The sequence below is a fragment of the Mytilus galloprovincialis genome, chromosome 2 (genome assembly GCF_965363235.1).
Source record: "Mytilus galloprovincialis chromosome 2, xbMytGall1.hap1.1, whole genome shotgun sequence".
NCBI classification, from domain to species: domain Eukaryota; kingdom Metazoa; phylum Mollusca; class Bivalvia; order Mytilida; family Mytilidae; genus Mytilus; species Mytilus galloprovincialis.
Genome location: NC_134839.1, coordinates 89110205 through 89124773, shown reverse-complemented (window position 1 = coordinate 89124773; position 14569 = coordinate 89110205). Strand labels below are relative to the sequence as shown.

Below are 14569 nucleotides of genomic sequence, written 5' to 3'. Positions count from 1 at the left end.
TTTCATGTGAAAGTATCATTTAATATCTAATTGGAAATCCACTGCATTTCTTTGCAACCAATTTAATTAAATCAAATATCATTCTTCATGCAAGTCAAATGTTTCACAGAATAATTGTATTCCTGTAGGATAATCTGTCTATTTCATTACTAAACTGATTATTTGCTGCTATACAAGATCGCTGATGACTCCAATACCACCTTCTGGAGCACACAAGTTCATCACTGGTTGTAAGTGATGTTTGTGTTGCAGTCTTGAGTTCTGAATGAAGTGTTTTATGGTCTGTTCTTCTTCTCATAGTTTTTATACGACTGCAAAAATTAAAGGTTTATAACCACTCAAGGAAAAGTTGGGATTGATTTTGGGGGTTATGGTCCTAACAGTTTAGGAATAATCGTCCAAAAAGAGGCCCAAAAATGCATTTTTTCTAGTTTCCTGGATCTCTCTGAAATTATACCACAAATTTCCATACCACACAGGGATGGTTAGGAATGGCTTTGGGGGGTTATGGCTCAAACCGTTTAGGAATTAGGGGGGAAAAGGGGGAACACAAGGGTTTCTTGGTTAATAGACAATTAAGACAATTTTAAAGCATTGTAAGGGAGGTAATTCAAAATTAGTCCAAACATAATATGTTGGATTATCTCCCTTACACTTCTTTAAAATTATGTATAAAGAAATATTGTATTTCCTTGAGGTGTTAGCTGTCAATTTACGTTAAGAAGTTACTGTTAAATTTGTACTGGCTACTGAACACCTTCACCGATTGTGTTTCCCAGTAAAGGTACTTGCTACTATTATCCTATATACCAGTGGTATATCTCGATACTAAACAGGTACTAGTATTGGACAATGCAAATCAACTACATCAATGATAAATTAGGATAGAAGTATAAGACTGGATAACATACACCATCTATAATAGTTGGAAAAGGTATATCATAATAACAGGCATGCGTGTAATTCCATGATTGAACAAATGTACTGGCTTCAAGGTATTCTTTCATTAAAGTATAGATTACTTATAATTATCCTCCACAGCTGTGGTATATCAGAGAAGTAAATAAGTACAGGCAACAATAGTTCAAAGGTACTGACTACTGAACACCCTCGATACCAGTGGTGTATCACAATAATACTGTCTAGTTACTTAACAATTACTATAACAACGATACTACAAAGATACCTGCTATGGCACACCTTCGAATGTATCACCAGCCCAGTAGTCAGCACTTCTGCGTTGTCATGAATTATCGTTAATATGGTAGTTATTATAAATAACATGTTAACAAAACTTCGAATTTATCGAAATACTAAAGATGTTCCTCCCTAGGAATAGATAACATCAGCTTTATTTGATAAAAACCTTTCAGACATTTGGGTTCCGATGCTGTTCAACTTCAAACTTAATGTGAAATTTAAAACTGTTTTGATTCGAGCGACACTCATGTGTCTTCTGTACATTGATGCTTAACGTCCCCCGATGGTTAAATTTAAGTGCAAATCGTCTGGCATTCAAAGTTTTACGCCTGTTATCTTTGATCAGTGTACCTACATAAGTGATATATCATGATAAAAAAAAAAGATACTGGCCTCTTGACACTCTCTTCACAAGTGGTATATCATGATAGAGTAAAGGTGCTGGCTTCTCGACACTGTCTACACAAGTGGTACATCATGATAGAATAAAGGGTACTCGCTTCTCGACACTATCTACACACGTGGTACATCATGATATAATAAAGGTACTGGCTTCTCGACACTATCTCGTAGATAGTGTCGAGAAGCCAGTATCTTTATTCTATCATGATCTATCACGATGTACCACTTGTGTAGACTACACAAGTGGTACATTATGATAGAATAAAGGTACTGGCTCCTCGACACCCTCTCCACAAGTGATATATCATCATAGAACAAATATACTGGCTTCTTGACACTCTCTACACAAATGGTATATTATGATAGACCAAAGACAAGACACTATCTACACAAGTGGTACATCATGATAGAATAAAGGTACTGGCTACTAGACACTCTCTACACTAGTGGTATGTCATGATAGAATAAAAGTACTGTATCATCGACACTCTCTACACAAGTGGTATATCATGATAGAACAAAGGTACTGGCTTCTTGACACTCCCTACACAAGTGGTATATCATGATGGAATAAAGGTGCTGGCGTCTCGACACTGTCTACACAAGTGGTATATCATGATAGAATAAAGGTATTGGCTCATCGACACTCTCTACACAAGTGGTATATCATGATAGAACAAAGGTACTGGCTTCTCGATACTCTCTACACAAGTGGTATATCATGATTGAATAAAGGTACTGGCTACTAGATACTCTCTACACTAGTGGTATGTCATGATAGAACAAAGGTACTGGCTTCTTGACACTGTCTACACAAGTGATATATCATGATAGAATAAAGGTACTGGCTACTAGATACTCTCTACACTAGTGGTATGTCATGTTAGAACAAAGGTACTGGCTACTAGATACTCTCTACACTAGTGGTATGTCATGATAGAACAAAGATACTTACTTCTCGACACTCTCTTCACATGTGGTGTATCATGATATATTAAAGGTGCTGGCTTCTCGACACTCTCTTTACAAATGGTGTATTATGATTAAACAAAGGTGCTGGCTTCTCGACACTCTCTTCACAAGTGATATATCCTGATAAAACACGTGCTGGCTTCTCGACACTCTCTACACAAGTGGTGTATCATGATAGAAAAAAGGTCCAGGCTACTAGATATTCTCTACACTAGTAGTATATCATGATAGAACAAAGATACTGACTTATCGACTCTCTTTCACTAGTGGTATATCATGATATATTAAAGGTGCTGGCTTCTCGACACTCTCTTTACAATTGGTGTATCGTTATTAAACAAAGATGCTGGCTTCTCGACACTCTCTTCACAAGTGGTATATCCCGATAAAACAAGGGTGCTGGCTTCTCGACACACTCTTCACAAGTGGTATAGCATGATAGAATAAAGGTCCAGGCTAATGGATACTCTCTACACAAGTGGTATATCATGATAGAACAAAGGTACTGGCTACTTGATACTCTCTACACAAGTGGTGTATCGTGATTAAACAAAGGTGTTGGCTTCTCGACACTCTCTTCACAAGTGGTATATCCCGATAAAACAAGGGTGCTGGCTTCTCGACACTCTCTTCACAAGTAGTGTATCGTGATAGAACAAAGGTACTGGCTACTAGATACTCTCTACACTAGTAGTATATCAAGATAGAAAAAAGATACTGACTTCTCGACTCTCTTTCACTAGTGGTATATCATGATAGAACAAAGGTATTGGCTTCTCGACACTCTACACAAGTGGTATGTCATGATAGAACAAAGGTACTGGCTTCTCGACACTCTACACTAGTGGTATGTCATGATAGAACAAAGATACTTACTTCTCGACACTCTCTTCACATGTGGTGTATCATGATATATTAAAGGTGCTGGCTTCTCGACACTCTCTTCACATGTGGTGTATCATGATATATTAAAGGTGCTGGCTTCTAGACACTCTCTACAATAGTGGTATATCATGATAGAATAAAGGTACTGACTTCTCGACTCTCTCTTCACAAGTGGTATATCCCGATAAAACAAGGGTGTTGGCTTCTCGACACTCTCTTCACAAGTGGTATATCATGATAGAATAAAGGTACAGGCTACTAGATACTCTCTACACTAGTGGGTGGGCTATGGATTTTTTTGGAAAAAAAAGTTTGTTTCCAGTTTTTGGAGAAAATAATAATTTGTTTTTGACCCTGATAAAAAAAAATGTTTGTTTTACCCTCAGCTGCCACTATATGTAATGCTAAAAGTGAATGGAATGAAAAAATTGTTTTCGACTTGTAAAAAAAAATAGATTGTTTTTCGTCCATAGCCCCCCCCCCCTTTTCCAACTTCTCCTTCTTTATTCTTTCCTCCACTATCTGGAGTACCACTACTTTTGTGGTATAGCACGGATAAGCAACTGATTGATACTGTAAAGCAACTGTGTGCATGTGCAGGAATAATTTACAGTGAATATGATCGGTGCACAAACCAGTATTATTTCGCCTATAATAAATTGTTCAAGATACTGGTGTAAAGGATATAAACACAGCCTGGCGTAATCACCACCTATTTACAACGCAACGGCAGTTGGTCTTATCCAAAATGAGCTAAGGCTGCGATCCCAGCTTGGTGCTCAATTAAAACAAAAAACTTGAGGCACTAGTAGCTTTAAAATAACTTAATTTTCAATTCACTTTTGTACACATGCAGGAAACTGTTCGATCACCATACTATATACATTTGTACTCCATTTAAGGCACACATGTTAATATGTCAATTATACACTATAATCTATGTATAGTACTTTAAAAGTTCATGATCATGTGCACTGTGGCATATACTAAAATCTAAAAACACTTCATGTACCACCAAGTTATCAATGTTACTGTGACAGTTTGTAACTCAGCATATAACTCAACTTTCTATTGTTCATTATAAATTAAACCAATATGCACATCTTTATTGGTACTTCACTGAAGTCTCCTTACACTGCACCAGTTGCCTTATAACTCCTACTTCACTAAAAAAAAACACAACAAGTTAAGTTAGGGAGAAAATCAGTAGCTTACACAATAGTTACTTTATCACTTAATTGGGTCATATATTTTTATTATCTGGGTATAATTTTCCTTAACAACTTAGCCATTAATATCAACCCTTAAGTTTCATCCTTATACAGACTGAAATATAAGTATTGCCAAAAAATATAAGAACACATGCAAGGCTTATACTTAACATTAAATTGTCATATTAAACCTTAAACTTTTGATTAATTGTAACTTAATAAATTGCTTTATTTTATTTTAAACTATTAAATGATTTTAAATGACATTGCCATCCTAGCTGCCAACTAAATCCAGTATAGAACATCTTTTATGGTGTAAGGCATATACCATTCCTCTTGTTATGGCCTCAATTTTCTCCATAAATAAGAAATATAAAATTGAGAACGGAAATGGGGAATGTGCCAAAGAGACAACAACCCGACCATAGAAAAAAAAACAACAGCAGGAGGTCGCCAACAGGTCTTCAATGTAGCGAGAAATTCCCGCACCCGGAGGCGTCCTTCAACTGGCCCCTAAACAAATATATACTAGTTCAGTGATAATGAACGCCATACTAATTTCCAAATTGTACACAAGAAACTAAAATTAAAATAATACAAGACTAACAAAGGCCAGAGGCTCCTGACTTGGGACAGGCGCAAAAATGCGGCGGGGTTAAACATGTTTGTGAGATCTCAACCCTCCCCCTATACCTCTAGCCAATGTAGAAAAGTAAACGCATTACAATACGCACATTAAAATTCAGTTCAAGAGAAGTCCGAGTCTGATGTCTGTATTAATATTGGAACTTGTGGACTAGAGACATCCAAGATCACTCTCAATAGCATTGAATTGTTTGAGAAGACTAGATTTCCTATTTTATGATTAGGGGACGACCATTTGATATTCTGGGGGGAGGAGGATTTTGAAAATAAATAACTCAGCCTTGATAACCACAAAAATAAATGGTTTGTTCTGTGGTAGTTTGAAAATAAATTACCTGACTTGCAATGTATTGAAAATAAATAACTCAGCAGGTCTAATCGAAAGTATATGAGATAGCACCAGATTCTTCATAAATTCATCTTTTTTCCCCAAAAAAATTTTTTTTGATAATAAAAGTATAAATATTATTTAAATATACTTGAAATGTCTGAAATATGGTTTCATTTAAATTGAGGTGTATTGTCTCAGGAAACCTTACCTCACTTTTATTTTAACAGGGCCGTAACTACATTGAGGCAAATGCCTCATGTAGGAAATTTCAAAACCAAACGCTTGTCTCCATATCAAATTGTGTTCACGGCGAGTGCCTTGCAAGATGAAAGTTCTGTTTTCCCTCAAACGTAACCCTGATTTTTTCGGGATCAATGTTTCTTATTTATTTGTCTTTTGTTCATTGATTGCCCTTCTTTATTCTGTTAGTGTTGCGTTCCTTTTGTAATCTAGGAATTTTGTTATGAACTTGATCATAAAAAAAAACGGCAGTCACAGACTTAACTATAATGTGAATTCCATTTTTGCTTTATCATGCACATTGGTCTTTTGATGTTCTCCCTAGAAACTTAAGTCTTACACTGAAGTTATACATTTTGCTTTGAGACCAAAATATTGTCAAAATTTTTTTAAAACAAAACTTGCATTTTCAGATTATGAAAGGGTCTTCGGAACACCCAGAAAGCATGATTTTGCATCATTTGTTCTATAGCTTCTTGGGCTTTCAGTGGTTCCAAAACCCTTCAAATTTTTTTTTGCCTCCCTGCTCTCGGCGAAATATGTTTGCCAAGACTTTTAAAAGAGGCTAGTTACGACCAAACTTTAATACTATTGTATGTATGCAATACATGTATATGCAGTTGGGAATATAAAAGATTCATTTCTGCAGAGGATGATGATTAATTCTGATTAAATGGTACATAATGACTTGACTATATTATATATACATGTATTATTTATAATAAACAAATCATTTAAAAATTGTATGTTTTTGAATATCATAAATACAGTTGTGGAAATGAATAATCAGTCCCTTGCTTTAATGAAAATGAAAAATCTGGCTTCAATAGTGCAGAAAATGAATAATCTGTCCTCTTAGTGTACAAAAATAAATAACCGATCAAAAACAAATCCTCCTGTACCCCCCCCCCCCCTTTCCCCACCAGAATATCAAATGGTCGTCCCCTTAAAGTCATAAAGCAGAGTTCTTAGCTTTGAAATAAATGGACTCCTCACAGTATATGTACTAGTACATTGTAGCAAGAAATGTTCAGTATATGTACTAGTACATTGTAGCAAGAAATGTTCAGTATCTGTAGTGTATACCGAAAATCGTTGCTGCCTTATTGATGTCGCAGACTAACGTTAGAGGGTTTGTCCCTCGAGGTTTGTCGCCATTTGAAATATAAGACCCCCATTAAAGGCATTATGGCCATATAAGATTGACTTGAACAATTATAACTTTCTATACTTATAGAAAGTTTCTGTTCTGCAAATGTTTCTTTATATCATACTGTAACGTTTATGTGTTCCTAACTTGATGAATGACAACCTTTTTCTTCATTTATATACTATAAGGTTTTGTCATTATCATGATAAGGCAGGCGTCACAGTCAGCAAAACATAGCCTTTTAAGGCGTCAATCGGACTAATATCAACTATGTTAACGTGACAATGCTTGAATAACATTTCATTCGTGTTAACGGAACTTTTTTAATGTTAACTTTTAAAAACTGTAAAATAGAATCTACAAAATATAATATAAACAATAATATAATAATATAATCATTAATTCACACAAGGTGCTTGCTTAGACTAGAATATATGGTGTGTTCCCATTTCGCCTTAGTTGTGAATTCCAGGTAAAAAAGGTAAAAAAATACTAAGGCGATATGGGAATTGAACTAAGGCGAAATGTGAATTTGGATAAAAATGTTAAATAAACAGATTAAACCTCCGTGTAAATAACATGTAATTACAATGTAAATAACATGTAATTAGGGAAGTGTTGAATTTTTATTTTTATATTCCTTTAATAAAAGTGACAATTTTTATGATTTCAACAATTGTGAAATCAGAAAACATGTACACTAAAAAAAATTGTCATTAGGAAAGTTGCTTCTCTTGAAATATTGTTTGTTTCATTTAATAAAAGTTGCAATTTTAGAAATTTTATGCAATTAGAAAACTTATAAAGTATTTCAATTATCCCTTATATATATGCAACACAAAAATTCAATAGAGCAAAACATATGTTTTCCAACAGTCTAGTTTTCATATATAACAGAAAATTTGATGTATAAAAATAAAGAAACATTTAAAATTGTGCTAATTATATACAATAAGGAAAATCCATGATACTAGTATACAATGTCTTGACTTCTTCAAGATTGGCCAAAATTACCAATCATAGTTCACCATGGCCTAGACCCTTGATACTGCACAAAAAAATGCCTTCATTCGAAAGCAGGAGATAAACACTACATAACAGACAAAAACTGTACCACAAATACCAAATACTAGACCAAAATTCACGCCCTGGAAAACGCACCATAGACAGATGCCCGCACCAAATTAATGTGTAATTCTGACATGGATAGAAGGCATATATACCCACAACCAACCTGCATGGAACCATTACAAGACAGAAGGACCGAGGACAAACAATCACTTAGAGGGCTGACATAACAAGCTAAAAATGGGGAAATTTATTATCATGGGGCACATTTCATGAAGCTGTCTTAGGACTAAAGGAATATATAGATCTTATTCTATAGATATCTTTAAAAAAAATTCTGACAGTGACCTAAAAATAACTGATCAGAAGGTCAATAGTTAGGACGATGGTCGGAAACTATGTCGTAATGGGTTCGATAGGTGGAACGTTGAATTGTGTTTTAGGTAGAATGTAACTGATAAGGGTTGTAGAGGTCTCATTCTGATGCAAGAACTTAGGATTTAAAAAGCTTTGCAAACACATTTCAATTTTATTTAATATGTAAATGTGTAGGAATAATTCACAAAGGTAGGATCCTATGTTTATTTTTCTGTTTATATAGACTCTACATATATAGTGTAATTTATCATGTTTATATCAATATTTTGTGATAAATATATGTATTATACACTGTATGTAACAATTTTACATGTTTCCACCATTATTGATTTTAAAAATTTTAAACATGGACATATTTACTACACATATAAATATAGATCTCTGGTTATTAAAGTATACTATACGTATTCATCAAAATTAGTATATTTCACAATTTGAAATATTCATAAATATTCTGGGCCCCATTAAGTTGGAAATAAATAATCTTGCCTTCTCGCACATGAAAATAAATATTCTGTAATCAAATTCAAAGGTAATCAATATTTTCAGAAAATCAGGAAAGATCTATTATCAGTGATTGTTTTGAGGGATAAGTAGCGAACACCCTCCTATTTTGACCTGAAAAAATCTAATTTTGTTAATCATGTTAATGATTACTTTAAATAAAATTAAGGCTTGCCAGAAATTTGACCATTTTGGATAATAAAACCCTAATCTTTCCTGCAAGCTTTTCTGAGACCTATTCCTCAATTGCAATGAAATTATATTGTCATATAAATAGAAATATATTCTACGCTTCATTTTAACTGCTCTATTTGTTTGAAGTTGTATGTGTATCTTTAAAAAAGGGGATATATGTATAACAATAGATAAATTACTTTGGATCACTTTAGGGATGAAAAGTCTTTTTGAGGGGAAACGAGGAGGGGCAGATTTTGTGTTAATTTGGGGATGAACAGAAAGTTAATATTTGTCTGGGTTTTTCTGCAGTTAGACACAATTTAACTTCTAGGAAAAAAACTAACTATAGCTCTTGATCTGAAAAATTATTTATTATCATTGTTTCAAAATAATTCTTTATTTTTCAGAAATTTGATTGAATATAACAACACTTAGTAATTAGAAATACATTGTATTCAATACACGTAGTACATACAAAATGACTTCAATATCCTCTGCTCAAGATATTACCATCCATGTAAATGGTCAAGAGAATGGAAAGTCCAATGGCCATGGTATATCAAATGGGGCGTACTACAGTGAAAAACAAACTGAAGTGACAGTGGTGACAAGCAAGAAACAAACACTAGGAATTTTCGGATTGGTCAGTTTTAAGATTTAATGAACATGTATTCCCCCTTTCAAATGCCAACATTAAGTTGCTTTTTAATTGTAAGAGAAAGTAATTATAACATGATAAATATACTAATTAAGGTGGCTCAGGACTATTCGACTGCGCATAATTTCACGCATGCACACGAAAAGTTTGTGTTGTAAATTCACTATTATTTCTTTTTAATTTTTGTTTGATTAAAAATGTTAAATTATAGTACTTTCGTCCCTAACAAATTATTATTGTTATTATGTGTATCTGTGAAAGACTCAAAATGACATTTTACCCAATTTCACCATTTTCCCGCCAAAATTTTGGGTTTAAGGCCAAATATTTTTTTTTCCTTATCGGTGACCAATGTTTTTTATTTGCTCATTCTTTGAAACAATTTTTCAGCTTTTTACATTACAGTTTTGGACCAAGTGTCATAGAACGTTTTTTTGATATTTCGATAAAAATACGTCAACACCTCTATTTTCCCTATCATTTCATTAAAAAAAAGGTCCCTTTTACATACCTCTTTAAATGTAATATTTTGAGCTAAAATTGTCCAGGACCCCTATTTTTTTCCGACCAATTTGATTCACTCTCTATAAAGATTAAAGTAACAAAAAATACGACACTTCTGATAGAAACTTCGAATAGGCCCGAGCCACCTTTACAAACATTTTTTATCTAAAAGATCAATTGAAAAATTCTATTTTATTCCTTATTGATATGCTGACATTTAACTCATGGCAAAAGAGAACATATTTTAAAAAAAAAAGCCTAAAAATAATAACCACATACTGTTTAAATTTGTTAAAAGGAGTTGCATTCTTTAGTTAAAGCAACATTTTAAAACATTCTTACATGTACTTTCAATTTGAGATGCATTAGCAGTGGCAGATCCAGAAATTTTCATAAGTGGGGGTGCACTGACTGCCTAAGAGGGGACCTGCTCTTGTCATGCTTCAGTGATTCCCTATATAATTAAACAAATTTCCCCCCAAAAAAGGGGGTTGCCCAGGCGAAGGAGAAATGTGTTCTGAATTAGGAATGAGGATTTTCATTATTGTGAACCTTGTTCTGCTGCATTAACAAATAAACATTGCAACAAGTTATGAATTTACAGTATTTATGTTAAAACATCTGCATATTACTAATACTATCATAATTACATAAAACTAGATGTACTAGCATGGAGAGGTGTCCAATTGGCACTCATACCACATCTTCCTATATCTATATAGTTTTGTGTAAACAATATATTTTCAACTTTAGAATATACAAACAAGGATAACCAGTTTCTGTTGTATTTTGTTTTTCAGTTTAAATATGCTGACAAGATAGATATTGTAATATTGATATTCGGTACAATATTTGCAATTGGACTGGGGTCATGTATGCCTTTAAATCTGTTATTGTATGGAGAGGTTGCTAATGCTCTGATTCAGTACACAAATTATGTGCAACTTTTATCAATGCAAAAGTAAGTACATTATAGTTATATTCATTTAAAACTAGATACATGTATATAAGGACATGTGAAAATAGTATAACACCTGTGCCACATATTATGATTGTTCAATGAATTACTGGTAATATATTCAGACAAATTGCATTGGTACACCAAAAAAATATAACATTTATATAGAAGAAAGAAACAAAAAAAAGATTTAAGGTTACTCACAGTAAATGAAAGCTAGTCAAAAGCCCCAAAATAACTAAAAAGTAAAATCACAAAAATACTGAACTCAGAGGTTAATTCAGAAAGAAAAGTCCCTAATTATATGGCAAAATCAAAAGTTCAAACACATCAAAAGAATGGATAACAACTGTCATATTCCTGAATTGGTACAGGCATTATCTTATGTAGAAGATGGTGTATTAAACCTGGTTTTAAAGCTAGCTAAACCTCTCACTTGTATGACAGTCGCATAAAATTCCGATTATTCCTGTTTTCTCAGAGACGAAAGTATTAACCAATACATGTTCAACTGACTTAGTGTAAAGACATCATAAACAGTCTGAGATATATGTTGTGTAACACCATTCTCCTAGGTTATGCAAGGGTCTAGCACTTAACCCTGCCACATTCTTTATGTGCCTGTTGCAAGTCAGGAGCCTCAGTTGTTATCTGGTTCATGTTGGACAAATTGGTTTTTCGTAAATAGTTTTTTTATAAATAGGTCATTAGTTTTTTTGCAATTGAATTATTTCATATTTTTTCATTTCATGTCAGTGCCTTTTATAGCCAATAACACAGTTTTTCTTATTGTTGAAGGACATACTGTTGCCTATAATTGCTTACTTTCAATTCATTTGAACTTTGGTGAATAGTTGTTTCATTGGCAATAAAATAATACCACATTTCCTTATTTTCATGTTTATATATTATTGCAGAAATTGTTTTATTAGTTATTTTGCTTTTTGATAAACAATTTAAGTTCTGCTACATTTAATAGGAGCTTGTAGAAAATGTCACTTGTGTAAGGGGATGGACGGTATTTCAGATAAATGTGAATGATTTTCTGCAACTTTAGAATCTGTGCAAGTTTTTGTGTAAATCTGTCAATCTGTTTGAAGAAGTTGTGGAATAACAAAGTGTGATATAGATGATAACAGTAGTGATTACATTGTACTGTTTGTGAATTTTTTTTATGTCAAGACAAAATCATCCCTGTCCATTGGCCCTATTATCATATCTGCTTCTTTCTGTCTGCCACACAATAATAACTTGTAACAATAATTTTTTTTAATTGTTTTCGGTGGAATTTGATAAAGTCATTATAAAATTTTTGAAATCAGTATGATTTTTCAAAATAGTTTCAGCTTGGAATAAAGAACTAAAATAAATCCAGGTAAGGGGTTCCAGAAATTTCCTAACCAGCTTATAATTTAAATTATAAATACTTCAATAAACTTCTATCCAGCATGATCATTTCCCTTTAATTAACCATGTTAAAAGGATAATTGTGTTTGTCATTTGACTGCCTTTAAAGTATTCATACTTTTATAATACATATGACATGGTATGAAATTACAGCACATAAACTTGTAAACAAAGTTTTATATATCCATTCAGTATTTCATTTATATGGTTGTGACATTATTAACATAACAATACAATATTAAAGAGTTCAAAATGTAGAACTTTTATTAAATAAGTAACCTAGATCATTGAAAAAAAAAATAGTTTTTAAAGTTAATGATTACTCAGAACAATACTTTTTGCACTTGAATGATTGTGTAACATACAAACACATTAAATATAACAGCCAATAATATTAGTGGAGGATCATGCCAAAATAGGGAAATTCTATAGGGATACACTTTAATACCTTTATAATGCTTTCAGCATGTATATTTATATTTATACTTTTAAAAACTTTTAAAAAAGTATCAATTTACTTACAAAAAACATATTATGTACTGAGTGAGTCAAATCTGTTATAGAGGTCACCTCTTTTAACCAAAAATCCAGGTCACCTTCTGCTTTGTAAGGAATGTCTGATGAAAACCAACCTAGCTAAAGAGTGTTTAAGCAATGCGGACATGGATAAGGTTAATTTTACTTTGATTGATATTTCAGTATGAAATAACTGACTCCCCTCCTAAATTGGAATAGTTTTCATCTTATATTTGTAATAAATTTTCCATAATTCAAAAGTATACCAGATTGAAATAATTCTTTGTTTTATGCATTTTAAAGACTTTCTAAAATCAAATCAAAGGTCACCTCTCTCTGTGTAAGACTAAGGTCATTTTTCTCTGATCCCAAAAGTGACCTTTATATACCAGTTTGACTGCACTTTAAAGTTAAGTACATTATATAAGTTAGTATACATAAAATTACTATCGGTAAAATTTGAACAAGTATCAGTATACTTATAAAAAACATCAGTATACTTATAAAAATCATCAGTATACTTTTAACATGTATCCGTCTTAGTATCCAAGTGAGTACACTATACAAAAGGGCAACTGATCTCACAATGATTTCATGGTTCAGCTATCAGGCAAGGTGACCACAGATACTACAATTACTTACACTCTCAGGTCTGGATGAGATTTTATATATATGTTCTCATGTGTGCCTTCTTGACAATAAGGTTTTCTATAGTAAGAAAGTAATGAAATAATATTTATATTTCCATAAATATACTCATTTGACAACTTCAATACAGACTTTCTACATCAGATAATCTATGGTTATAGACATTAATTTATATATATTTCCTCTGAAATTAGCCAAACATTGTCAGAATTTACATTAGCTAATATTTGTTCATCCCTCTGTTATGTTTAAGAGATGGCTTAGCTCTGCAAGTTAAGTCAATAGTTACATAGAAATCTCTACAATTAATTACATCTAGACCAATAGATGAACCTTATGAGGATTCTTTTACAACATATAGATTCTCATATTTGTTTTTTCCTAAATTACTTTGTTATAAATTAGGCCGTTAGTTTTCTTGTTTTCTTGTTTCATATTTTTCATGCTAGGGCCTTTTGGTGATTGAACTTTAAGGTATATTTTTATGCCCCACCTAAGATAGTAGAGGGACATTATGTTTTCTGGTCTGTGGCTCCGTTCGTCTGTCTGTGCGTCCGTTCAGGTTAAAGTTTTTGGTCAAGGTAGTTTTTGATGAAGCTGAAGTCCAATCAACTTGAAACTTAGTAGACTTGTTGCTTATGATATGATCTTTCTAATTTTAAAGCCAAATTAGACTTTTGACCCTAATTTCACAGTCCACTGAACATAGAAAATG

At 32.8% G+C, this 14569-nt stretch overlaps 1 protein-coding gene across 2 annotated transcripts in view; it reads left to right on the top strand.

Moving 5' to 3' along the window:
* Positions 1 to 8519: 8519 nt before the first annotated feature.
* Positions 8520 to 14569, top strand: part of LOC143064781 (ATP-dependent translocase ABCB1-like) — a 34964-nt gene continuing 28914 nt past the window's right edge. For both annotated transcript variants that reach the window (XM_076237880.1, XM_076237879.1), the window contains exons 1-3: positions 8520 to 8671; positions 9571 to 9806; positions 11126 to 11286. In XM_076237880.1, the coding sequence (XP_076093995.1) occupies positions 9642 to 9806; positions 11126 to 11286 (326 nt within the window). In that variant the 5' untranslated portion in view covers positions 8520 to 8671; positions 9571 to 9641. The remainder of the gene's footprint in view (positions 8672 to 9570; positions 9807 to 11125; positions 11287 to 14569) is intronic.